Below are 24,639 nucleotides of genomic sequence, written 5' to 3' on the forward strand. Positions count from 1 at the left end.
TGGGCCCAATGAAAAGATGGCCCCTGCCACTCCACCACTACAGGCCAAGCCAACCCTGAAAATATAACACTGTGCAGACATGCATGCAACATTCTGCATACGGTATTATTCACTATTTGATGCAAGACTAAAACCCTCTATAGGAAATATACTAAAGGCCATCTTATACAGTTAAAATGTTCTCATCATTGAAAAGGATTTAATAATTTTTCTTTTTTTCACAATAATAAAAACGTAAATTGCCACAGACCCCCTGCATTATGCCATATGACATGTCATTCAACACAATGCTGCTCACCTCCTTCTGTTGGGAGTAGGGCTGGTTCATTTGAGGGAGTATGGGGAATGGGAGACAGGGCTGCTGGCCTGAAGTTGAATCTGTCGAGCCTAGCACCAGGCAGGGGCAGGGACTGATTTAGTATGAATAGCTTACTAAAAGGTTGCCTGCCTTGATTAGGTATGTTTCTGTGAAGATATTAATTAACTGATGTTAGGGGAGCCTATTTCACAATGGACTAAGCTAACAGGTTAATTTCCACTACTCAATGAATGCACCCACCTTTCTTTGTGTAAAATTGGGTGGCATACTGTTGAACTTTCTTTTCCCTCTCCCGTCTTTCTTTTCTTTCTTTTTGTTTTCGGAAGCCAGACTTTTCTTTAGGAAGCTGAGACATAGGAATACGAATACGAAAACTTTATTTTCCACAATGTGGAAATTTGCCTTTGGTTTTAACATAAGACAATCATAAAAACATAAAAATACAATACACAATACATACAACAATACATCGTCTCAGCATATACATTCATATAAATAAAACTAATAATTCGTAAGTCTACACTAAAAACCATATCACATTAATCTACTTTGCAAGAAAATGCAGCAAAGTCAGAACCAACCTGTCTACTAGCATTTCTCACTCGCAATTCACTGCTGACAAGTACCATTCCCTGGTAATTTGGGGCCAGGACCGCTCCTCCATTTCTTTTGTGCATTGCATTATGGGATGGTAGCATATATCAAAAGTATGCATACAGACTGTTTTGAGTTTACTTAGTTTGGTCATTTTTCCACAGTAACCACACTGCATAATCACAATCACAAAAATAAGTCTGTAGTATGGAATTGGGAAACATCTACTGACTTTTCTCATAGCAGTTGCTTTGACTTGTCAACAGGTGTAACCACTAACCTTTGTAACGGCTGCCTTCCATTTACAGTAGGTGTATGATCCCTATTACAGTACATTCACAGGCATGGCATTGCTTATTATTGGAACAGGTAATGGGACAGACATTAATGTCAGACTTATATCTTATACCATTTCCTCCTGTGACAAGGTAAATTGTCTGCTGTGAGAATGGTCTTCTCCTAATCCTACACATAGTGAATGTAATGATCAGGCCTACACAACACATCTACTTACAAGTAGAAAAAAGATTTAAAAAAAAAAAAAAAAAAAAAAAGACAATAATCTGTAAACAAAGCAATTTTATAATTTGCTTCCAAATTTGAGTTCCTGAATTTATTTGCGTTCTTAAAACAATTGTCAAAGATAAATAAGAGTGGAGACAACAGTGAACCTTAGAGGCATCCCCCGGTGATCTTAAATCTCCCAAATATCACATCATTAGTTGTGATATTTCAGCTGAGTTGTATGCCATAATCAAAACAAATAAATTCTTTTCTAAAGCCAAAATGAAAATGTAAAAGAAATACCTGTAATTCAATATGAAATCCTTCTCTTCCCCATATTAACTTTGACTACCTGACCAGCAGTGTCAGATATGGTGGTGAGCAATACAGGGCTCCAAAAATTAACCCTCTTCTTTCCATTCTTGTTCACTCTATACACATCAGACTTCAGTTACAGCTCAAAGTCATGCCATATGCAGGAGTTCTCTGATCACTGCTGTTGTGTGTATTATGTGTATCAATGAGCAAAAGGAGACAGAACACAAGGGCCAGGTGGAGGACTTTGATGAGTGTTGCAGACTAAACCATCTGCAGCTGAACATCATTAAGATGAAGAAGCTGGTTGTAGACCTCCCCTGACTACTGTCTCCATCCAAGGGGAGACATCACTCCTAGAAATAACTCAGAGTGCACCTGAACGACTGGACCAAAGAGTGGGTTGAAATCAGGGACAGAGCCAGCTGATGATTTGTATATATATATATACTTGTATACACCTTTGCACATCTCATCAGCTCAGCACAATTTATACATTTTTTATTTCAACTCTTAGTTGAGTTCAATGCCAATACTTACACTTTTATTTTATTTAACTTTTATTGTGAACACAACACTGACATATCATCACCTTTTAAGTTTATGAGGTGAACTTAGTATTTACTTAGCAAACATTTACTTATTTATACACCCAGTAGCAATATAATCATTCATTTTGAGTGGTGTTTGTGTCCACCTGATGAATCTATATCCTATTTTCCATTCCGTTTTTTGTTTTTACTAACTCCTATAAGTTAGTAAGTAGATCTGTGATCTATGAAATATCTGGTCCTTTAGCTGCTAAATGCTCCACTATGTTTACCAGCTAGTCTCTAACTGTGTCTTTCTGCTGTTTGTTGCTGAACAGGGAGTGGATGGTGGCTTTTTACAGCTTTATTCTGAAAGCACCAGCGGCCTGCTGCGGTCGAAAACAGCACAGTCTCTGCACCCAGAAGCTGTTCATCAAGAAATAGTTCCAGCTTGTAACTCAACCTCAAACCACAAATTGTGATTAATCTTTACATAAATGAAAATGTAACAAACAAACAAGTTACAATATGTTAATTAGTGACCTTTGGAGGTGTTGGTAGGTGTTCATGCTGTTGTATTTCCTGCCAACACTGTATGTTTATGAAGCAGACTCATTAAGTCTTGGCACAAGACTTAATGAGTCTTACTTTAGGCTCAGGTTCAAACATTTTCAACTGTCTTTGCTTTAGTTTCGACTGCCCAGCGCTATTTCTTGATTGAGCTGGCCCAAAAACAGTTATGATCACATCTTCACAGTTAAAGATGCTGTATGTAAAATTTTGCTACCCCTTCAAAGCCAACGTTAGCATTAAGAGCTGTTTACTTACCAGACTACAAGAAATGTTGCAAGTTCAGCATCAAACTTCATTCTTTTAGTCCCCAAGAACTGTCTCTGGCAGTGGAAAGCAACGTCAATGTTTATTCTAATTTTGCCTCTATTTCTATCACTTTTTTTCTTCTACTGAAGTTAGCATGCTAACCAGCCAGCCCTGGCCCGGTCGGCCCATCTCGTAACCATGTTCGGCAGCAGAGAAAACTTACATGTAGCCCCTTTAAGGTGCAAGGACATTAGGAGTTGTGAGTCAGTTTAGAAAGGGAGGTACTACTGTATCTTACGTACAGTAGTACCTCGCTCATGGAAATGCAGGCTGTGTCCAACATTTTCATTTTGGGGGTGTTGTTCTAATTTTTTTAATCGATAAAAAGGACCAGTACCACAGTGGTTTTAAACTTGGTGTTGATATTTTGAATATCTGTATGCATATCAATATAGCTGGAAAACTAATTTCTCCCAGTTCATTTGGTGTAAGCAAACTTTATTCATTTTAAAAGGTAAGGCAGACAATAGGCTGAGTAAGTAGTCACCAGTGTCACCAGGTTAGGCAACTACAGGATTAATGTTACAGCCTTCAATTCCACCATTTTGTTAGACTGATAGACATGGCCAGCTACTTTAACAATAAAACAAAAAAACATATCTAAAATGATAAAATACACATCACTAGATAAAATACAGCCTTTCCAAGACCTCACAAAGAACACAGTTACGCTCATATTATGAAATACTGCCATGATAACACAACTGTAATTTTACAGTTGAATTCAGGAAAATCAAGTCAAGTATTTTTCATAAATACAATAATTCTCTTTTTGTAGTTCATTACTGCATTTGTACAAAGCTGTGTCTGATCCTACATACAGAACTGAGCTGTGTGTTTTCTGTGATGTGACTGGCTAAAACAGCTTCTAAACAATACACAGCTTTGTATTCTAATCACACTAAAGCAAAGTCTCTTCCTGATTTATGATACAATATGCAGGGTGCAATGTAAGGATAACCCCCATGTCTAAAAGCAACTATACACAATGCAGTTCTCAACCTGACATATATCTATACATTTTGCATTTAGAGTTAAAATGATGTACAATCCATGAAAAATATTGTTAATAAAGACAGCACAAAAGAAAATTTGATTTGATTAGAGGTCATGTTGCACTTATTATGTTATTTAGGGATATATTACTATGTCCTGTACTGAAAATGAAACTCACATGTTGTAACCACTAAGATCACAATAGATCTTGCTTGACATTAATTAAAACCAATTAAATTCTCGGCCCAAACTGTTTCCTAACCAACTGATAAGAAACCACCCCCCGTTATTGGCCCTGAATTCACATGGCCACAGATGATACAAGGTTTCCTTCAGGTAAAAACTGTGGATCTGAGACCCCTGATTGCCTGGTGCTATTGTCCCACATTACTAGAGGGCCACCCTGATGTTTGTGTGGTGTAACTCAACTATGGACCATGTTACAGTGTTCCTGTTGACACTGCAAAATTGCTCATTCTCACCAGTAGAGAGATTGCTATCACCAAGGTAATTTAAAGGTCAACAAATTCCGATTCTATAAGATTTTCAGCAAACGTTGATAACTTCCATGACCCAAAACTAACTTGATTCGGTCCAGGAGATGCACACAATTACATGTATGTCCATATGTATAAGTCTGCAAAATTACGTCCAGTGCCAATGTTCCGTGCCAATCCAGGAAGTAGTGTGCATTTTATTTAGTGAGGCACAAAGTTAAGAGATGGGAGGTTGAGGTGACAGATGCCATTTTAGTGCATTTGATTTATGCAAGAGACTGGAGTTTGCGTGCTTTCACAAATGCTATCACAAACATTTGCCTTTTTTTTGACAGTAACTACAATCTTTCTCTAACCTTAACAAATGGTTTGTGTTGCCTAACCCTAACCACACCTTAACTGTAGTTTATTTTCCACAGCCACAATTTTTCATTAAATATACCATAGTTGACATGCACAGATATGTTGAAATTGAGACTTTTAAATTTAAATTGGGAATATAACTGAACATAATTTGGGGTGTTGCAGAATCGTCTAATATCAATGTTCTTCTGTAGCAAGAGAGTTAATCTGTACCTGAAACACGACAGGATATATGAAAAAAAAGTTCTTGCCTCTATTTTTCATCATTTATTGGCTCTATATGCCTTTATTAAATTGTTACAGTAAAGCGATCACAGGAAATGACGAGAAAGAGATGGAGAACGAAATCCACTGAAGGTCTCAATTGTTGCAATTTATGGTCGCCTGGAACAGCGGTCCCTGTTCTAGCTTCTTTTTTACAATTTTACCTTACAATAGCCCCACACAGCCAGCGCTCCAGCACCCTCACTGGGCAAATGATTTTTCTCTTCTGTCTGTTGATATGCACACAAACTTGTAAATCTGTTTCTAAGTGATATTAATCTATTGTTTCGACCTATAAATAACCTTTCCGTGGGACTATGTGCAAATTCATTCATAATGTTTTGAAGTATCTTGCTAAAAAACTGATAGAATGTGGAGAAAATATAATCTCACACATAAAGTTACACAATGAAATATATGAGAAAGAAGGAGGTCAATTCCTCAATATTTGAGATGACATACTGTAGATTTTTTTGATCAATATGGGGAGTCAAGTTTAGAGATGTCTGAACAGTCTCCTTAACATTAGTGAGCAATTTTTCCTCCCAGGAAAGCTAGCATTAGAATTCACTTTATGCCTTTATTATTCATTTATCACAATAACAAGGCTATTTGCTGGCAACAACTTATAAGATTTCTTATTTTAATTTGGAAAATCCTAATACTAATATTTTTTGCAGCTGCCAGTGTGTAAAGTTACCAGGAACAGCTTTGTATCATGGCTGATCTAAAACTACATAGCTTTGTGTGAAATATATAAAAAGGATGTATCCTGCTGACATGGTTTCTGTTAGGCCCTGCCTCTCCATATGTGACTTTTGATAAGATTCACAAAAAGAGATGAAAAAGAATCATTGTTCAGGATCCTTGATTGGTTGTCCTGCCTCAGTCTTGTGTGCAGGATGGTCCCTCAGCAGAGGTGGAGGGACAGGCAAGCAGCTCTGCAGGGTAGCCTCCAGCAGCAGCCACCTTCTCCTCCGCCCGCAGACACAGCTCCTGCAGGAAGTTGGCTGTCTCCATCACCAGGTCGCTTTCATCATCTGACAGGGAGCAGAGATTCACACAGTAATTAGCACAAGAAGGCATACATAGAGTACATACAGTACCGGCTAAAAATTTCACTGTCCTGCTGCATAACTGCGTTATATTTTGCATCTATAAGTCAAATGAAATTAATTGAAAATTGGTTTGTGGTGCTTTAATAGGTCCCTACATTACCCACAATGCAACTCAACCACTGACAGTTTACTTGGAAATTGGAGTGTGTTATGCTAGTAGCAGCTAATGTAGCCTCAAGCTGTTCCCCCAAGCAGAGATGAGGAGCTGTCTACAGATGTCTGGTCAGCTCACTTCTTCAAGACCCCTGGATTTTTTTTCAAACTTTGTAGTCTAAAGCCCCAGCCAATGCCGAGTCACATAACATCACTTGAGGACATACATAAGACACAGGTCCAGGAGACACCAAAGGCTTTATGCAACTTTTTTCACACTCCCAACACCTGGAAACACATGCTGGAATTACCCTGACAGGTACTTGAAGGCAATGGGATAAATAGCCAATACAAAGAGAGATGGGGGAAGAGAGCAACCCACAGGCAACCATAAACAATATGTCCCCAGATCAAACTCTGTGACCCACACGTGTACAGTATATAACTGTATAACACAGATAAAAGATGAGCACCTTTCAGTTCTTTCAACCTTGGAGTGTCCTTCTCCAAGTTGACATTCTGCTCTTGCAGAGATCTGCACATCTTTTTATGGGTGAACCAGTGGAGTTTTTGGCAGGTCAAGCTGCAATAATTTACCTTGAACACAATTAAAAGAGAACATGGCCCAGAGGTAGTTCAACATGGAGATTATTGATGACATGATGGAATTATATTGAAGATGGGGGCTTTTAACAGACTTTGACTTACTGTTTTACAAAGGGAGCACCTTTTGTCTGCTCCCCTCTCCCCACATGTAGCACAATAGTCAGCATCTACAAACGCCATCTGACCTGTCAGGGCCTGCGTCAGCACTGAGAATGCTGTTGGGTCATTTCCCTGGAAACAAGTTACAATTGTGTATTAAAGTTATATCAACAACAGTGGTTAAAAAGAAAATAATTAATCAGTAACATCCACATCCACTAACATCAACTACTGTTAACCACTGTACTGACACTATTTTCCAAAGGCCTTTTGCTAAAAATTATATGTTATAGGTTATATACTAGGTTTCAATTCTCTGAAATCTTCTTCACTTACAATCTCTACTGATGCAATGCTCCTCACCAGCTGCTGAAGGAGTGTGACCTCACAGTAAGGAAACTTCCTGATGCAGTCGCGAATGAACTTCTCCTGGTACTGTGGGAAGCCATCACTGTCTCTCCCCCTCAACAGACTGGGACCCGGCAGCATTAAAGCAGGTTAAGGAAAACAGAAAGAAGAGATACCATTTATTATGCTTATGATTACAATAGGCTCTCCATGGGCTTTCTTGTAGCACAACCAAACTCTCATTTTACACTATATATTGTAACTAGTTGAATTAGATTCCAATAATATTTTTTGTAAATAATTAGGGGCCCATGAAGATGACCATGACTGATCATCTTGGCTCCTTGACCTCTGCTAAAACTCCAATCATCTTCATTGTATTGGTGTAAAGGCAGATTCTTAGTTTTCAGAGATATCTGAAAATCTGGAATCTACAAAATGTACAACTTTTATGCTCACACTGTTCAGTCTGATTGACTTATCTAATGATTCACTACTTTGTAAAGGACCCTTTGGCAGCAGTTTCAAGTCTTCTTGGGTACGTTTCCGTAAGTTTTGCCACCTGAATTTAGGTATTTTATCCCATTCTTCCTCGCATATCCTCTCAAGCTCCATCAGATTGGATGGGAAGCATCTGTGAACTGCCATTTTAAGATCCCTCCAGAGATATTGTATTGGGTTTAAATTTGGGCTTTGGCTGATGAGCAGTGCCTGGTGTTTACCCGACACAATGCTTGGAGTTCTGCCCCAAGAGTTCAATTTTTGTCTCATCCGACCACAGAATGTTTTTCCTCATGCTCCAAGAGTCCTTTAAATTACGTGTGGCAAACTCCAAGTGGGCTGTCATATGCCTTTTATGCAAAGTGGTGTCCATCTAGCAACTCTACCATAAAGGTCTGACTGATGGAGTGATGCTGACTTGACGTCTTTCTGGTAGGTTTTCCCATCACTGCAGAGGATTTCTGAAGCACTGTTACCATTGAGCTCTTAAGGATAATTAAAGCAAACAAGATGCACCTGACAACAATTTGAAGTGCCACAGCAAAGGGTCTGAATAGTTTTGTAAAGGAGAGATTTCTGTTTTTGATTTTTAATAAATTTGCAAAAATGTCCTGAAACATGTTTTCACTTTGTCATCATGGTTTATTGAGTGCAGATTTGTGGGCGAAAATGGCAATGTTATCCATTTACAATTAATCCTATAAAACAAAACAGTGTACAAAAATGAGGGGGTCTGAATATTTTCTGAAGCCACTGTATATTCAGAGGAAAACAGAATTATTATACTCATAACCCTCACCTCTTGACAAGTGCATCTAGCTTGTCATCTTGTTTCTGTAGGAAGGCCAGGCATTTCTGCAGCACACAGCTGATGTAGTGCATCTTCATGGCCAGGACCTCGTTCAAGTCTTGCTGCTTCACACACTGGTCACAAAGCAGGTCCATCACCTGGTAACACTTCTCCAGAGCTGTTACATCCACTAGCAAAGGGTTCTCCTTCACCAGCATGACTATCTGACAATTTGGAGAGTTGGTTAGACAAACTTTGCTGGGCTTAGCTGTTCTGAGGGCAGAAATAGTCTCATTAATTGAGACAGGGAGGAGAGGGTACATACAGGACATCCAATCCCTCATTCCCTGGAAAGAAGCCCAGCAGATGTCAAATAAAAGAAAGCAAATAGCCTCATCCTTTCCCTCTGACTATACATTTTTGTTTATTATATACTATCAGCAAAGGTCCACACAAAGAATAATAATAAAAATATGAAGAAATACTGAGGACCCACCAAACTACCCTAAAACAAGACTTGAAAGTCTACAACCATACTAGCAGCTCTGTGGGGCTGTATCTCCATATAGCTATGCGTTGAGCTAAATGCTAACCTCAGCATGCTAACATACTCCTAAGGACAATGGTAATGTTTAGAATGGAAAAGTTACTATTTTCAACATTTTAGTTTAGTGTGATAGTATAATAAAATTTGCTAGTTAGCACTAAACACAAAGCTGAGGCTAACTGGTATGTCATTATTTTTGCAGATATTTGGTCAGAAAACTAAGTATTTGACAAATTAGAATTTTGACGTGATGATAGTGCTGGATGAAAAATCATGACAATTCATCCTGAAGGCACTGCGGATATCTCTACCAAATTTTATGACAATCCATCCAATGGTTGTCAAGAAATTTCACCAAAAAAAACAAAAAATTCAACCTCATAGTGGAACAAGAGAAAAAGTCAGAATCATCCTCTGGGGATCATGAATGCCTCTACAAAATCTTAGGGGCAGTCCATCAAATCGTTGAGATATTAATAGTATACAGTACATTCAGAAAGTATTCATACCCCTTAAATTTCTTTCACGTTTTGTTATTTTGCAGCCTTATGCAAAAATAGTTTAAAATCATTTTTTGCCTCATCAATCTACACTAAATACCCCATATTGACAAAGCAAAAACAGAATTTTAGAAATCTTTGCAAATTTATTAAAAATGAAGAATTGAAATATAACATTCACATAAGTATAAAGACCCTTTGCTATAACAATTTAAATTTAGTGCAGTTGCCTCCCATTTCTCTTGATCACCTTTGCTATGTTTCTACACCTTCATTGGAGTACACATGTGATAAATTCCATTGTTTAGACAGGATTAGGAAAGGCACACACCTGTCTATATAAGGTCACAGCTTACAATGAATATCAGAGCGAAAACCAAGCCCTGAGATCGAGGGAACTGCCTGCAGAGATCATAGACAGGACTGAATACAAGTCTGAATACTTGTGTCAATGTGATATTTCAGTTTTTACTTTTTAATAAAATTCTGCTTCCGCGCTTTCATTATGGGGTATTGAGTGTACATTGATGAGAGAAAAAAATTATTTAAATGATTTTAGCATAAGGCTACAACTTAAAAAAATGTGAAAAAAGGGGTCTGAATACTTTCTAAATGCACTGTAGACAAAAGTGGTGGACCAACCAAACAACATTGCTATCCATAGAGCCAGTCAGGAGATCAGCAAAATCATTATGATTTTTAATCTGGTGACCATGAATATCTGTACAAAAAATGAAAAGTCTGCTATTGAATGTCTTTTCTCACTTAACCTTTAAGCCCTTTAATGTTCTATGTGATCTTTATACCCATAGAAATACTTCTGAAGCCTAGAAGCAAATCTGCATGGGCTGCCCCATCCCTTCTGTGAAATGAATCTTTAGCACTACATATCACCATTATACTAATGCCATTAACAAGAACCCTTATTCTGTTTAAGGATGCAGTCACTATTGTTGTCTGAAATCACTGAAGAATAAACAGGATACCAGGAAAGTAATAGGAACTGCGTGGTGCCATTTAACTTAGATTTTACTTATTCCAAATCTAACCTAAAATGTTTTTTGACATTTTAACTAGCAGCAACCACAGAAATTTTGGTTCAAAGTGAAATTTCTCGATAACAATGAGATGTATTGCCATGAAATGAAGTACAGATATTAATTTCCCCTGCAGGATGGATTGTAGTAACTATGGTAAATCAAAGTTGGTTGGCAGATAGTTAAGTGCTCCATCTAACAGTTAATCCAAAGCAAACTATTGTGACTATAAGCCATATAGCAATGAATTTGCTATGGGCCACAGATAGAGATTCATTGTTATTTTTGTAACCCTATGACAGTTCTCTTAGCATCACAACCTATATTCCAATATTCCACAGCCCCTGTAACATCTACATTTAATAGGCAGACTGACAGGAAATGTGCTGAACTTCTTCACCTACTCCTATGTTTTACCCATGTTTAATAATCCATGGCCTTTTCTCTAGATCAACCCTCAGAACAAACCTCACATTTTTAGCCTCACAACTAAGAACAACAAAACAATCCCTAGTGCTTTAGACGTAGTTGGGAAGAACAACCACAGTAAGGAGAGAATAAAAAATTAAAAATTGAAATGCACTTCTGGAATCATGTGCCAGTGAACCTGTGATTAAGTGGGTATGTTTCAGCTCATTAGCAGGCCTAACCTTGACCGGGTTGAGGTTGGTGGTCATGATGATCTTGTGCAGGGGCCCTGCCAGCCTTGGGGGCAGCTTGGGCTCCCTTTCCAGCCCCTGTGGTCTGGTGAAGTACTCCAGCCTTGCCCGTGAGAAGAAGTTGTTGATAACTGTTACACAGTCATGCTGGCCTGGAAGGAAAAAGTAGAGGTTAAGATGTAAGCAACCTCACAGTCAGTAGATAACTAGCATTACAGTCTTTAACTGTCTCACCTACAAATGCTGCCATCTGAGCAGCAGTGCGACCCACTGAATTCACCAGGTCTGTCTCTGCTCCTGCATCAAGCATCATTGAGGTGATGTCTGTCTTGCCTGAAGGAGGTGGAATCAGTGGTTTGATATTTAGAAGTAAAACACTGAATTGTACCAACGATGAGTTACCTAAACTAAAATGAGTTTTAATCTTTGTCAAGTGAAATCAGATTTAAATTAATAAAAAGCAGTTCAAGACAATCTTACAATAAATGCTGCAAAACTGAGTGACACAAACAGTTATACCTGACAGGCTAGCAAACATGAGAGCAGTGTATCCACATTCGTGTTGGTTGCAGTTCACGTCGGCCCCATGCTGCAGCAGCAAACGACACATATCTGCCTTGCCCTTATATGCTGCATGCATCAGTGGAGTCATGCCATACTTAAGAAACAAAGGAGACAGACAACATTACATGAGGAGTTAGTTGATATGTAGAGAAAGAAATAAGCCAGGTATTTACTTAAACAGCATTAACAATGATTTGTTTGACCTCTTGGGGGCAGGACAACAAGCTGAAAGCGATTAATATATTATTATCACCTTTAAAACTGATACGGCTGCTACACTACTTGTTGAGACATGTTAGCATATTTGCACATCCAGTAGACACAGCGCAACAGTATCATTCATTTGGAGTAGTGTTTGTGTCTTTTAGCTCTGTTTCTGGTCTCTACCAGCTCCTGAGGGAAATACCTGGCTCTTTAGCTGCTAAATGCTCCACTATGTTTACCAGATATTCTGTAACTGTGTCTGTCTGCTGTTTGCTGCTGAGCAGGTGTTGGCCAGTGGCTTTTACAGTCTGTGTTTGGAAATAGGCCTACAAAAGCATTTTGAGTCCAACCAGTGAGGGCGCCACAAATACCAAAAATGTGTACTTCAAAACTTGGTGGACAGAATCTCACCAAATTTGGTGAACATGATCAAGTATTAACCAAAATCTGAAGTGCCATGTTGATTGGTGCAAGTGGGTGTGGTCTATCACATATCTGTGCTATATATATAAATATATATATATAATATATAAATATATATTTATATAGATATATGTGTGTTTGTGTGTGTGTATATACATATATATATATATATATATATATATATATATATATATATATATATATATATGTCCTGTTGCATTACTATAAATAAGAAACATGTTGCAAAGTTATGTGTCTGTAAGTAATGTTATATGATGTTACCTGTCCTTGGAATGGAATCAACGGATATATGGACTAAATTAATTTAAAATCCACTGAGAATTAGAAAAAAGGCAGCAACAAAACAGCTGAGATGAACTACGAAAACATGGAGGCAAACATGCTGACATTTATATGTGGATGTGTAGGTAACATTAACGTTGCTTTCAGTCAGCTTTCATCTTTAGTGTCGCTATCACGTGGAGTGAGTAAATGTCAGGATTAATTTTGGCAGTCCATCTAAATCATCGCAGTATTGATGCAACGATATAGCCTCTCCTCTCAAACTAAACCCAGAAAATGATCAGTATTTTAGTCAACAAGCAAGTGAATCCACCTTCTGTACGACTCACTGCTCTGCAGTGAACAGTGCAGGTAACTGCACTACTGCTAGTTAGCAGGAACGACTGTACAAGATTAGACGAGAGAGAGCAATTCTGTTCAAACAGACAGTTTGGAAATGCTAAGTGGACTTACTTAGTTGAGTTAGTCTGTACTACTGCAGAGCATAATGACATGGACACCTTGCAAGAGACACCTGTAACCATGGTAACTATACAAAAAGATGATGAAATGTATGATGAAAATGAGACAAAATTGTCACTGACAAAAACTATACTAAATGTTAGTTTTTGTTGGCTAAAACTAGACTAAAACAAACAGAAATCAAATGACTAAAATTTGACTAAAACTAATACAACACAGTCGTAAGCCTTCTCCAGGTCCCGAAAACACATGTAGACTGTTCGAGAAATCTCCCACAACCCCTCCAGTAACCTTTCAAGGGGAAAAGTTGGTCCATTGTTCCACATCCAAGTCAGAGTCCACATTGCTTCACTGGATCAGAGGCTGGACATTTGGTTGGAGTCTCCTTTCCAGCACCCTGCCATCTGTTTTCCCTGGAGGCTGAGCAGTGTGATACCTCAATAACTGGAGCACACCCTCCAGTCCCCCCTTTTTAGTGAGTGAGGAAGTGAGTGAGGGATGAGGCTTTCCCCAAGTCTTCAAAGTCTCCTCAGAGGCGTTGCCAGGCCACGCTCAGTACATGTTTGGGTTTACCAGGTCTGTCCAGCAGCCTCCCCTGCTATCTGATCCAACTCACAACCAGGTGGGGATAAGTTGACAGCTCTGCTCCTCTCTTCACCCGAGTGTGCTAGAAATACAGCAGCAGATCTGATAATACGACCACAAAGTCAATCACTGATCTTATGCCTAGGGTGTTCTTGTACCAACTACACCCTATGCTCAAACATGGTGTCTGTTATTGCCAACCCAGTGAGCACAGAAGTCCAACAACAAAACACCAGATGGGTTCAGATCACGCAGTCAGTTCCACCCAATTACCCGCCTCTGGGTCTCTCCATTGTTGGTGGACTATAGACTCCCCAGGTGGTGACCTTTCCAGCACAACACCCAGAGACTTCAAGCTTTTTGCTTGTTGAAGAACGCCAGATACGCCAAACTGCTGCTTGGTGCATAAGCACATATATCAGTCACAGCCTGTCTCCCAGCAACTTGCGGATGCATGGAGGTGACCCTCTCATTCTCCGGGTAGAAGTCCAACACAGCAGCATTCAGCTGGGCGCTTATGAATGTCACCACACCTGCCCAGCGCACCACACCCTAGGCAGCCCAGACCCTCTCCAGGAGTTAGATTCCAGAGCCAGTTCTGTGCTTGGAGGTGGGGCCAACTATATCAAGTTGGACCATTACATCTCACTCACCAAGTCCAGCTTCTTCTCTGCCTATTATTGTGTTATTTGATTACTATTACATACAATATATACATATTACATATATTGATTAATTATGATATTATATTAAGGAGATTTAAATTGTTAGCTAGGTAGCAGCTCATGGTGATGGTAATTTTAGCCACTACACTATATACTATTGGTAGTTTAACCTATAACAATGCATCATATTTTACAAATTGATCTTATATTTTGTATAAAGTCTTACTCTGCAAAGTACCTATAGCTGTTAAATAAATGTCGTGGGATAAAAATATAAAATAGTTTATTAGAAGTATAAGTTAGTTTAAAATTATTACACACAAGTGAAATACCAGCAACTCTAAATGGAACTTAATCAAATTTAACTGTTATTTAATAACGGACTGTGTACCTGAAACTGTATCAGAGGTAAACTTTTGCACTATTGTAAGATGTCTATCTTGTGAGTAAAGGTGACTGTGTGGGTAGTGATCTTAAGCTCTGTCACCACACCTGATAGTGACAGACAGGCAGTATTAAGGAGTCTGTGAGCTACATGTAGTGGTCTGATTCTATTATCAAACACTGTCGAGTGCTGTGAACTGCCTCTCAAATGTCATCTCCATATGTTTCCATCACAATGGATAACATATGTTACATTGACATAGCTGTTGAATTATGGATGAAGCAAGTGAACTAGGTGGAGGGTAAAGTCATCTTCATTGCTGTCATTTTGTAACACACGTTTTTTTTTAAGGTTATGGCAGAGTTCTCAACCTTGGGTTTGGGGCCCCACACAGGGTCAATTGATGAGCAGACATGATACTGGAAGACTGCTAATATTTACATTATAGATGTTTGTTCAAAAATGGCTTTTGATTATTGTTATTATTATTATACAACTGTAAAAGAGACTCAAATTTACAGGACATTTTCCTAGAACTGAGGATTTGATCATGTAAAATAGGGTCACAGTAAAAAAAAAAAAAAAAAAAGGGTTGAGAAACACTATTGTTAGGGTTAAGAAACAAGCCATATTGAATTTGTGGTTTGCCTGTTCCTTTTAATATATAGATCAATTTGAGTACAGTAATATATTCATTTTAACATAACTACATTAATTAGTTGAGCCTGAAAATTTACTTTTGAACTTGGAAACAGCAGTTTCAAACACTAATGTAATTTTTTTTCAAGTTTTTGTCAAACATAAATTACTGTTTATAACTACTGTTTACAACTGCTAACATGAAAGCAAATGTTCCTTCTATTTTCGTACCTCATCCAAACAGTTGACTCGTACTTCTTTGCTAGCAAGCAGCTGGGCAGCCTCCTGTACATCACCTGCAAACCAAAAGTACCTTTGTAAAAATGTAACTGAGAGGTGTGAAGTTTGGAATTTAGAGCAAGACACAGAAGCAACAATGGGGGGCAGACTGCACAAATACATTCATGATTTTTTTTTTTTTTTTTTTTTTTTTTGTTCGAGCCCTGGCTGGAGTAGTGATGCAGTATCTAAGTATCAAACATCCATACAGTTCATACACATCATTTGTAAAGGATTTTGGTAAATCTTTTATTTTATGGGTTTGGAATTTCTGAATAATTTTGTAGTAATTTCCTATGTAAAAAAAAACCTACGTAATTCGATAGTAAATATAGGAACATAGATCCTATACCTCCTTCCTAGTGTTCCATTTATATCATTTAAACCATATGGTAGATAATGATTTTGATACATTGCAATGTCAAGGTTTGGACAATTTCTTGTGCTACAAAATGATCTGAAGTGAGTGCCTAATCTTTTACATGGTACTGTACGTGGAATAAAATGTGTAAAGCATGTTTACAATGGTCCACCATTACACTTTTGTAATCTTTTTTCAGCCTTGCTGTCCTTGTCTTTAACCGTATTTCTCTTTCTACCTATTCTCCTGCAAATTGTTCATGGAACTTTGTCTAAGTGCACTGAGAGCAACTAAAAACAGTCAAGTTCCTTGTATGTGCATATATTTGGCCAATAAAACTGATTCTGATTTTAAAATATAAAGTTTACACAAAATTAAGAATATGTTTATGATAAGTTGTAAAAAATCAGAGTGAAGAATGCTAAAAGTATAATCTTATAACAGAGCAGAACTACTTACCAGCAGCAATAACTTGCAGGATCTTCCTCTCAGATGATGATAGATCTCCTTTCTGAGGTGCAGCCATCCTCTCAGATCAGCTCTTGTCTCCTGTGAATGATGTGTCTGGCTCTAACCTGGCCTGTATGGATCTCTTCTGTTATACTGACACTTTAAACAATCCCTGTTGTTCTGCTCAGCTAAATGTTTTACTCTACAGGTGGACTGAAAAGCTTCAGACACAACCAGCACCACTGAGAGTTGAGCCATTCTTGGAACATACCACTAAACAAAGGGGGAGACATCTGTTGTATGCTGAGTAGAAATGTTCAAAGGAATAGTAGTAATTATTCTAAATGTCATTTGATTCAATCTTTGTTGTTTTTAAATATAAGATTGGGATGTCCACCTCTGACTAATCACTCTGAATACTGTGTTAAATTTTTCATTAAGCTCAGAATCCCCAGCAGTGAAGTATTAGGTGTGTCCTGCCTGTTGTACAGCAGCCTGAAGCTCCTCCAGTTACAACACAGTTAAGACACCATAGTGTCACATATTTATCAGTTATCGGCATATATGTTGGCCATTATGCATCAATATGAAAACTGTTTTTTTATAGAACATAATGTAGAAAAAGATGCTTTGGGTAATTTAGAAATGGTGGAAATGCATAAATAGATCAATCTTAAAGATTATTTGTACCAAATTTAGCTACTAGCTAATTTCCATTTATAGTCCATGGGCAGAGCAGAACACAAATAATAAACATTGAGCAAAACCTTCCATCTCCACTACAAATGGAACAACAACCTATAACCAATCTATATGTACATTTTATGAATATATGAATATATATACAATTGGGTGAGAAATTAAAAGAAAAACCAACATAAAGTGTCTTAGTAAGGTAGTGGGCCATCATGAGCCACCAGAACAGCTTCAGTGCACCTTGGCATAGATTTTACAAGTCTCTGGAATTCTAGTGAAGGGATGGGACACCATTCTTCCAAAGGATATTCCCTTATTAAGTGTTTGGATGATGGTGGTGGAGAGCGCTGTCTAATATGTCGGTAAAAAATCCCATAAGTGTTGAATTGAGTGGAGATCAGGTGACTGTGAAGGTCGTAGCATACGTTTCATATCATTTTCACACTCATCAAACCATTCAGTGACCCGTTGTGCCCTATTGATGGTGGCATTGTCATCCTGTTTCTCCACTCATTTTTCTGGTTTTTCCTTTAATTTGTCACCGGTCTGTATATATATATATTTGTGTGTGTGTGTGTGTGTGTGTGTGTCCGCGCGTGTGTCTGTGTGTGTCTGTGTGTGTCTGTGTTGTGTGTGTGTTTTTGTAAAGGACATTGGCTGATATATCAATTGGAATATTTTACTCCCTAAAATCGGTATCAGCATCTGCCCCAGAAATCCAGTATCGGTTGGGCTTTAATACTCATGTTAAGTACAGTACTTAAGTAAATGTATTTTGTTTTTTCACTGAAAGTTTATCAGACTAACATTGAATGGATGTAATTACTGTTAGCTAGCTAGCTAGCTAGCCTTGTGTCTCAACGTATGCATGGATAGGCTCCGGCCTCAATGACTATTACAGACCTGATCCTGTTAATGCCACCTTTTTCTTATTATCCTCTTGAGAGAACACACACTGTGACGTTTTTCACACAGGCTTGAACAATGCAAGGCTGAATCCCTTGATTTACTTTCCAGAACTTAAAGGGTTATTTTTAGTTATTTTTAAATCACATACACTCACACACAAACACACAAACACGCACACTAGAATCAGAGAGAGCATGTGGCTGAGGTGTGAGTTCCTACAGTATGTGCATAGATATTGAAAGACTTATTCCAATAATAAGCTTGAATGTTATTATGTGACAGCCATGCCATCAACGGAAAGTTGATCAAAGTCCACAATGATTTTACAGAGAAGTGATTGCTTTCGTCCTCACCATCCTTTTATCAACCTGTATCATTCAATTGTTTGTTTGTTTTAAAGTCTAACTGAAAAATTACAGTGCTTGTTTTGTGGCTGCAGACAGATCTAAAGCACATGTTCTGTGCTCTCTTTCAACAAAAAATCAGGGAGAAATTAATTATATTTTGGTTTAATGCCAGCACCCAATATCTACACATATACCAGTCAGACTACAGTATTCATATGCCCAGTCATATTTCATTTTAAGCGTTTTTTTGCATAAAGTAGTAGCTTTCACCATTCTATCATAGGCTGACAGGGACACTGAGTAATGCCAGCATCACGCAAACTGACTCAAACAGTGACCCATTTATTCTGAATTAACCCTTGAAAAAACACTTGCACTACCCTCCAGTACTCTACGTTTCAAACGTCATTCAGCTGCACGATGTTGGAAAGTAGAGAAAGCTTCAACTTAATGCAGATGTCCTCTGATGCACTTTTGCAACAACTTTACAAGTTTTATTTAATCGTTTTGATTCCCTTGTAAAATGGAAGAACAGTTTAGTTACTAGGATTTGAATAACAAAAACAATACATGAAGAAATATCATTCAGGAAATGAACTACTACCATGTGCACAAGTATAGAGGCAATGTGACTGCCCAATCAGAGCTGAGTGTGTAAATTATGCTTATTGCAAACACATTCACCAGCTGAAGACTTGTGAGAGACGTAAAACTGCCTGCCTTTTGCTTTCACTTTTTCAAATACTCTAGTTAGGAGTGATTACTTACATGTAATTTGTTGGAATTAATATGTACTAATGTTGAAAGTGCCCTGTGGACTTTTCTTGTAAAAATATAAACAAACTAAAGTTTAGCAAGAGTATATTTAAGTTAAGTGTTACTCACCAAATCTCACTGTGTATCCTTGAGGTCAAACAAAAGTGTTGAATGCATCTCCTTCCTCATAAAACATTTACAAAGCCAATTTTTTGAACATTTCAAATCCTGTATTGTTAACATCCATGTTTACTAGCTTGCAGTCATCTTCTTAACTGTCTTTGTTGGTGCATTGCTGTGTTTGTTGGCACCTTACAACCACCTGCAGATCAGTGGAATACAGTGAAACCACTGGCAAGAATGTGTATCGTGTCACCTGCATGCACGTGTATTCATATTTGTACAAGACAAACAAAATAGGGACCCATTCTTAAATAAACAGCTCCATAGCACTACTAAAGGTAAAAATTCCAAAGGGAACTTTTAACTATTTGTTTTATAAACTCAGCAAGCACTTTATTAGGAATACGATATTAATACTGGGTAAGGTCTCCCTTTGCTCTCCAAAAGGTCTCACTTTGGGGCAGAGTTTGCAGAAGATATTGGAAACATTCCTTTGAGATTCTAGTCCATGTTGACAAAATTGCATCACCTCATTTCTGCAGATTTGTCAGCTGTACATTCATGCTGATACTCCAATTCGGCCATATCCCAAAGGTTTTCTATTGGGTTCAGATCTGGTGACTGGGGAGGCCACGGAAGTACACTGAACTTGCTGTCATGTTCATGAAACCAGTTTGATATGACTTTTGCCTTGTGACATGATGCAATGCTGGAAGTAGCCAACAGAAGATGGTAAATTGTGGCCATAAAAGGATGCTTATGGCCAGCAACAATACTCAGATAGCCTGTGGCATTGAAACCATGATTGATTGGTATTAATAATTCCCCACTAATTCCCTACCCCATTACACCACCAGCAGCAGCCTGGATTATTGAAACAAGGCAGGTTTGGTCCATGGATTCATGCTGTTGCTACCAAATTCTGACCCTAGTATCTGCTTGCCTCAGCAGAAATCCAGATTAATTACACCAGGCTACATTTTTCCAGTCTTCATCTGTCCAGTTTCGGTGAGCTTGTGCCCACTGCAGCCTCAGATTTCTGTTCTTGGAACCTAACGGGGTCTTCTACTGTTGTAGCCCATCCGCCTCAAGGTTGGACGTGGCTATCCGAGTTACCGTAGCCTTTCTGTCAGCCACAACCAGTCTGGCCATTCTCCTCTGACTTCTCTCATCAACAAGTTGTTTCTATCCTCAGAACTACCGCTCACTGGGTGTTTTTTGTTTTTGTCACAATTTTGAGTAAACTCCAGAGACTGTTGTGCATGACAAACCCAGGAGATCACCAATTTCCATCAATCCATTCAGTTTCTGAAACACTCAAACCAGCCTGTCTGGTACCAACAATCATGTCATGGCCAAAGTCACCAGGATCACACACCACAGTGAATGCAAGGATGCTGATGGAGGCTAATAATAATAAAGTGTTTGATAATACTGTATAATTAAACATTTGTGAAATAATGTTTGGCCGAGTGGTTGCTAACTCTTCTTCTCAGCACACCAGTGGCAGCTGGTCCATTGAGGACACACATTAGCACCATCAAAATTGGCCAAAATTACATTTTATTATTCCTTAGAAAAAACACATTGGTTCGAGTCATTTGAATATCTATTTTTGCGCATTATGTCCATAAGAGGGGAAACCTATATAATAAGAGACATAACTACTTGGGTGTATATTTTCGGGATGTGCCCTCAGGTTGCTAGTGCTGGAATTGTAGGCTAACCATGGCTTACATAGCTTGCATGCATCTTGAGCTTCCACAATTTTGCCGTCTACTGACCAAAATCCAAGGTATTTCCAAATGGGGCTTTTTAGATTGCTCAGCGTGCAAATCACTCTCTCTGCAGGAAAATTGGGTTTTGAACTCTCTGCCATCATTACCTCTCAGTTGTCGTAAAATTTTTTGCTTGTTTAAGCTTGACCTACAATTCATTTTCAATCAACGAAAGTGACGATATGTGACTCCTGCCCCTCATGCAGTGCATTCAGTGCAGCGGCGCAGGCCCACGTGAGAACTCGCAAGGCAGACAGCCGCGGTAGTGCTGCTTTTTAATTTTTTTACAATCAAATATTAATTTTCACAATCAAATATCTATTTTGTTTTACAGTTCAATTATGTAATCAAATTTTGAATAGTCGTTGACAGCCCCAGTGCACATGCAGCACCAAGCATCATGCATGGACAGCAAACTTAATAAATCAATCATAATTTTTTAAAATGAGCAAATGAATTAGTTCTTACTTTTAAGCACTTATGTATGACTTCAAATTAAATTACAGTACAGTATAAAAAGGTACAAAATATAAATATAAAATTAACCACCAAAGTTAGCCTATTTAGTATTCTCTTTGCCAATGGGCATCCGAGCTGCGGTGTACACTAAATCAACACTAGCTTACTCCTGATCCTGCCTCCATCATCCATCATACATGTAACCAAGAGCTCACACAAGGGATGCTGTTCCTGTTTGTATTTCCATCCATAACTGTATCTTAGCATTAGAGAGGCAGATACTTCTAGCGGCTCTGTTCAACTCTTTTAAGAAATAAAATTAAATTAGCTTTAATATTTGTGTTATCACCATGATAGGGACACATTGTGTCACTTTGAACTACGACAGCTTCTTCCTGTTTTCACCATTACCATAATACTAACCATTTCCACCTTCACTGTTCCAGTCCACAGATAGCGGCAATGCAACAAAAAATGAGTGGTCAACAGCAAGATGGCTGCTAGGCTAAACTGTAGGCTGTTGCCACTTTTTATATGCATGATTACATATTGTCATTGCTGTAACTACCACAGAAGCAGTAGGCCATGACAACCAAGTCAAGACAGTATTTTTACTATGTTTATGGAGTCAAAACTTCGTGCACCAAGCTAGACAGGAACATTGTTATTGTGTAAGCAGTAGGTCTCGATATCGACTCTAATCGCCCGATTTAGTTCAATCTCAGTTTACAAAGTCCAGAATCATATTTATTTTAATTTGATTAATTTCAATTCAATTTGATTATTGATGATTTAGTTACATCAGATAAAGACCAATGTTGCCGATTTCAGAATTTATCTTGGGAACTTAAATTTCTTCTACATTCAACAAGTGAGCAGCACTATTGTTTCCTTTAATTTAAAGTTGTGTAAAGTGCACATTGTCGGCTAAAATGTAAACATATTTTCCCAGTTACAAAAAAAATCATTTTCATTGGAAATTGCAAAATGACTAAATATGACACATCAATATTTTTTAGGGATACATTTACATAAAAAACCTGTAGCACTTACAACGGCATCATCATTCTGCATATTTTATGACATCAATGCTATCCCATACAGCTACACATGGACAGTCAGTAGCATATGCTTGGTTCAGCTAAGTACAGACATCCACTTTAATTATCACTTTGAGCACAGACAGGACAGAAACTGAAAGCCTGCTCACTAATTTGTCTGGACTGTTTTGATATCAGCCTGATAGCTGCAGACAGCTGTTAGCTGGCGTTTGCTCCCCAGCAGGGACAGACTGAATAGTAGAATCCACACACTATTCACTCCTTCAACAAACACAAATAGAGCTCAGATCAGTGTGCAAAGTCTTTTTTTTTAGTCGATCAGCAGAGGTCATCTAACCATCACCATAGTCCTATAAACTGCGGTGGATCCACATAAACCATAAAATAACCTTTTTGTGCAAGTTTTCATATCTTGATTTCCACAAAGTAAACATTTTACTCATAAAGTAGTACAAATAAAAATTTAGTTCAGATGTACTGTCCAGACCATAAGTATTTTGACAGTTACACATTTTTTGTTCTTCACGCTCTGTGCTTCAGCACATTAAATTTGAAAACAATGGATACTACATTACAGTGCCAAGTCACATCTTTAATTTGAGTAGGGTTTACATTTATATAGAAAGAACTGTGTGGGAGATATAGCCCTTTTAACACATAGTGCCCAAATTGCAAAGGTTCAAACGTAAAGTTAATGGTCACTTGACTACTAAATGTTTCGTTACCAGCTGTGTGTTGTTTCAATGCTAGTTCATGCACAAAAAAGCTCACATGTGGCTCAGAGTTGAATGAGAGTTGAGACATGCCATTTAGATTGAGGTGGAGTTGTCTATTAGTATAATGACTGAAGAGGTGAAGGAAGATAATGATGTGCCAATGAAACAAAAATCTATCAGAGAGATGTCAAAGGTAGCTTGTTTAGCAAAATCAACAGACGGGTAGGTTCTAACAAAGCAGGTGCACACAGGAAAAGTAGAAAATGTCAAATGAGCTGGTAAACCGAGGAGCACAGGTCCTGTGGAGATCGCCCACACAGTTCTTTCTATATTGATATAATCCTACTGAAATTAAAGTTGAGACTTTAATGCACTTTAATTTAGCATCCATGATTTTATTTCAAGTTGACTCTGCTGAAGCAGAGAGACTGAGAGACAAAAATATGCATCTGTCCCGATACTTATTTTCTGCACTGTGCATGTTTTATTTAACAACCAGGTAAATAATCACCAAACAGCGCTACAGTACACAAGTACATTTTTTCAGGTGGAATCTGATCTGACTGTGTTCATTTCATTCAAAATGCCACTGTGCCTCACTTGATGAACAAGATAACATTACAAGGCATGTGTTTTTCATAAATAGAATAGATTAATGAAGCATTTTAGAAGCACCAGATTATATTTTTTTCCCACCTTCAAACACAATAAAACATGACAGCACATCACCAAGCCGAACAGTAACCTGTGACAGACATGAAACGACAGAGAGATTTTGTAGGTAATCGAACTTGAAGGCTCATAAGACATTTCTGATGTAAAGTAGCCTATTTCTAAAGAACCTTTTTTTTCCTTTCAATTATAAAAAAACATCAACTGTATAAATGTGAAAATAAATTGGACATGATTTTTGAC

At 38.0% G+C, this 24,639-nt stretch overlaps 1 protein-coding gene and 1 long non-coding RNA gene across 2 annotated transcripts; both read right to left on the reverse strand.

Moving 5' to 3' along the window:
• Positions 1-296: 296 nt before the first annotated feature.
• On the reverse strand, positions 297-1,934 carry LOC120785998. Its single transcript, XR_005706654.1, has 3 exons — positions 1,721-1,934; positions 560-665; positions 297-387 (listed from the first exon to the last, which is right to left on the reverse strand). It is a non-coding gene; the product is annotated as an uncharacterized LOC120785998 (long non-coding RNA).
• A 4,212-nt stretch (positions 1,935-6,146) lies between these two features.
• LOC120786370 (ankyrin repeat and MYND domain-containing protein 2-like) lies at positions 6,147-16,955 on the reverse strand. Its single transcript, XM_040121804.1, has 10 exons — positions 16,889-16,955; positions 16,021-16,085; positions 12,079-12,217; positions 11,794-11,892; positions 11,551-11,711; positions 8,826-9,040; positions 7,514-7,649; positions 7,181-7,309; positions 6,946-7,069; positions 6,147-6,301 (listed from the first exon to the last, which is right to left on the reverse strand). The coding sequence occupies exons 1-10, from the start codon at positions 16,953-16,955 to the stop codon at positions 6,147-6,149; spliced, it is 1,290 nt and encodes a 429-aa protein (XP_039977738.1).
• Between the last annotated feature and the right edge of the window lie 7,684 nt (positions 16,956-24,639).

Source organism: Xiphias gladius, chromosome 24, assembly GCF_016859285.1.
Source record: "Xiphias gladius isolate SHS-SW01 ecotype Sanya breed wild chromosome 24, ASM1685928v1, whole genome shotgun sequence".
Classification (NCBI taxonomy): Eukaryota; Metazoa; Chordata; class Actinopteri; order Istiophoriformes; family Xiphiidae; genus Xiphias; species Xiphias gladius.

What these genes read in the sequence shown, in the direction of transcription:
- LOC120786370 (XM_040121804.1), bottom strand. Translation starts at nt 16,955, where the DNA reads ATGGCTGCACCTCAGAAAGGAGATCTATCATCATCTGAGAGGAAGATC. An exon ending in CCTGCAAGTTATTGCTGCTG is followed by an intron (nt 16,086 to 16,888) that starts GTAAGTAGTTCT and finishes TTTGGTTTGCAG; the next exon opens with GTGATGTACAGGAGGCTGCC. An exon ending in CCAACCTCAACCCGGTCAAG is followed by an intron (nt 9,041 to 11,550) that starts GTTAGGCCTGCT and finishes CCAAATTGTCAG; the next exon opens with ATAGTCATGCTGGTGAAGGA.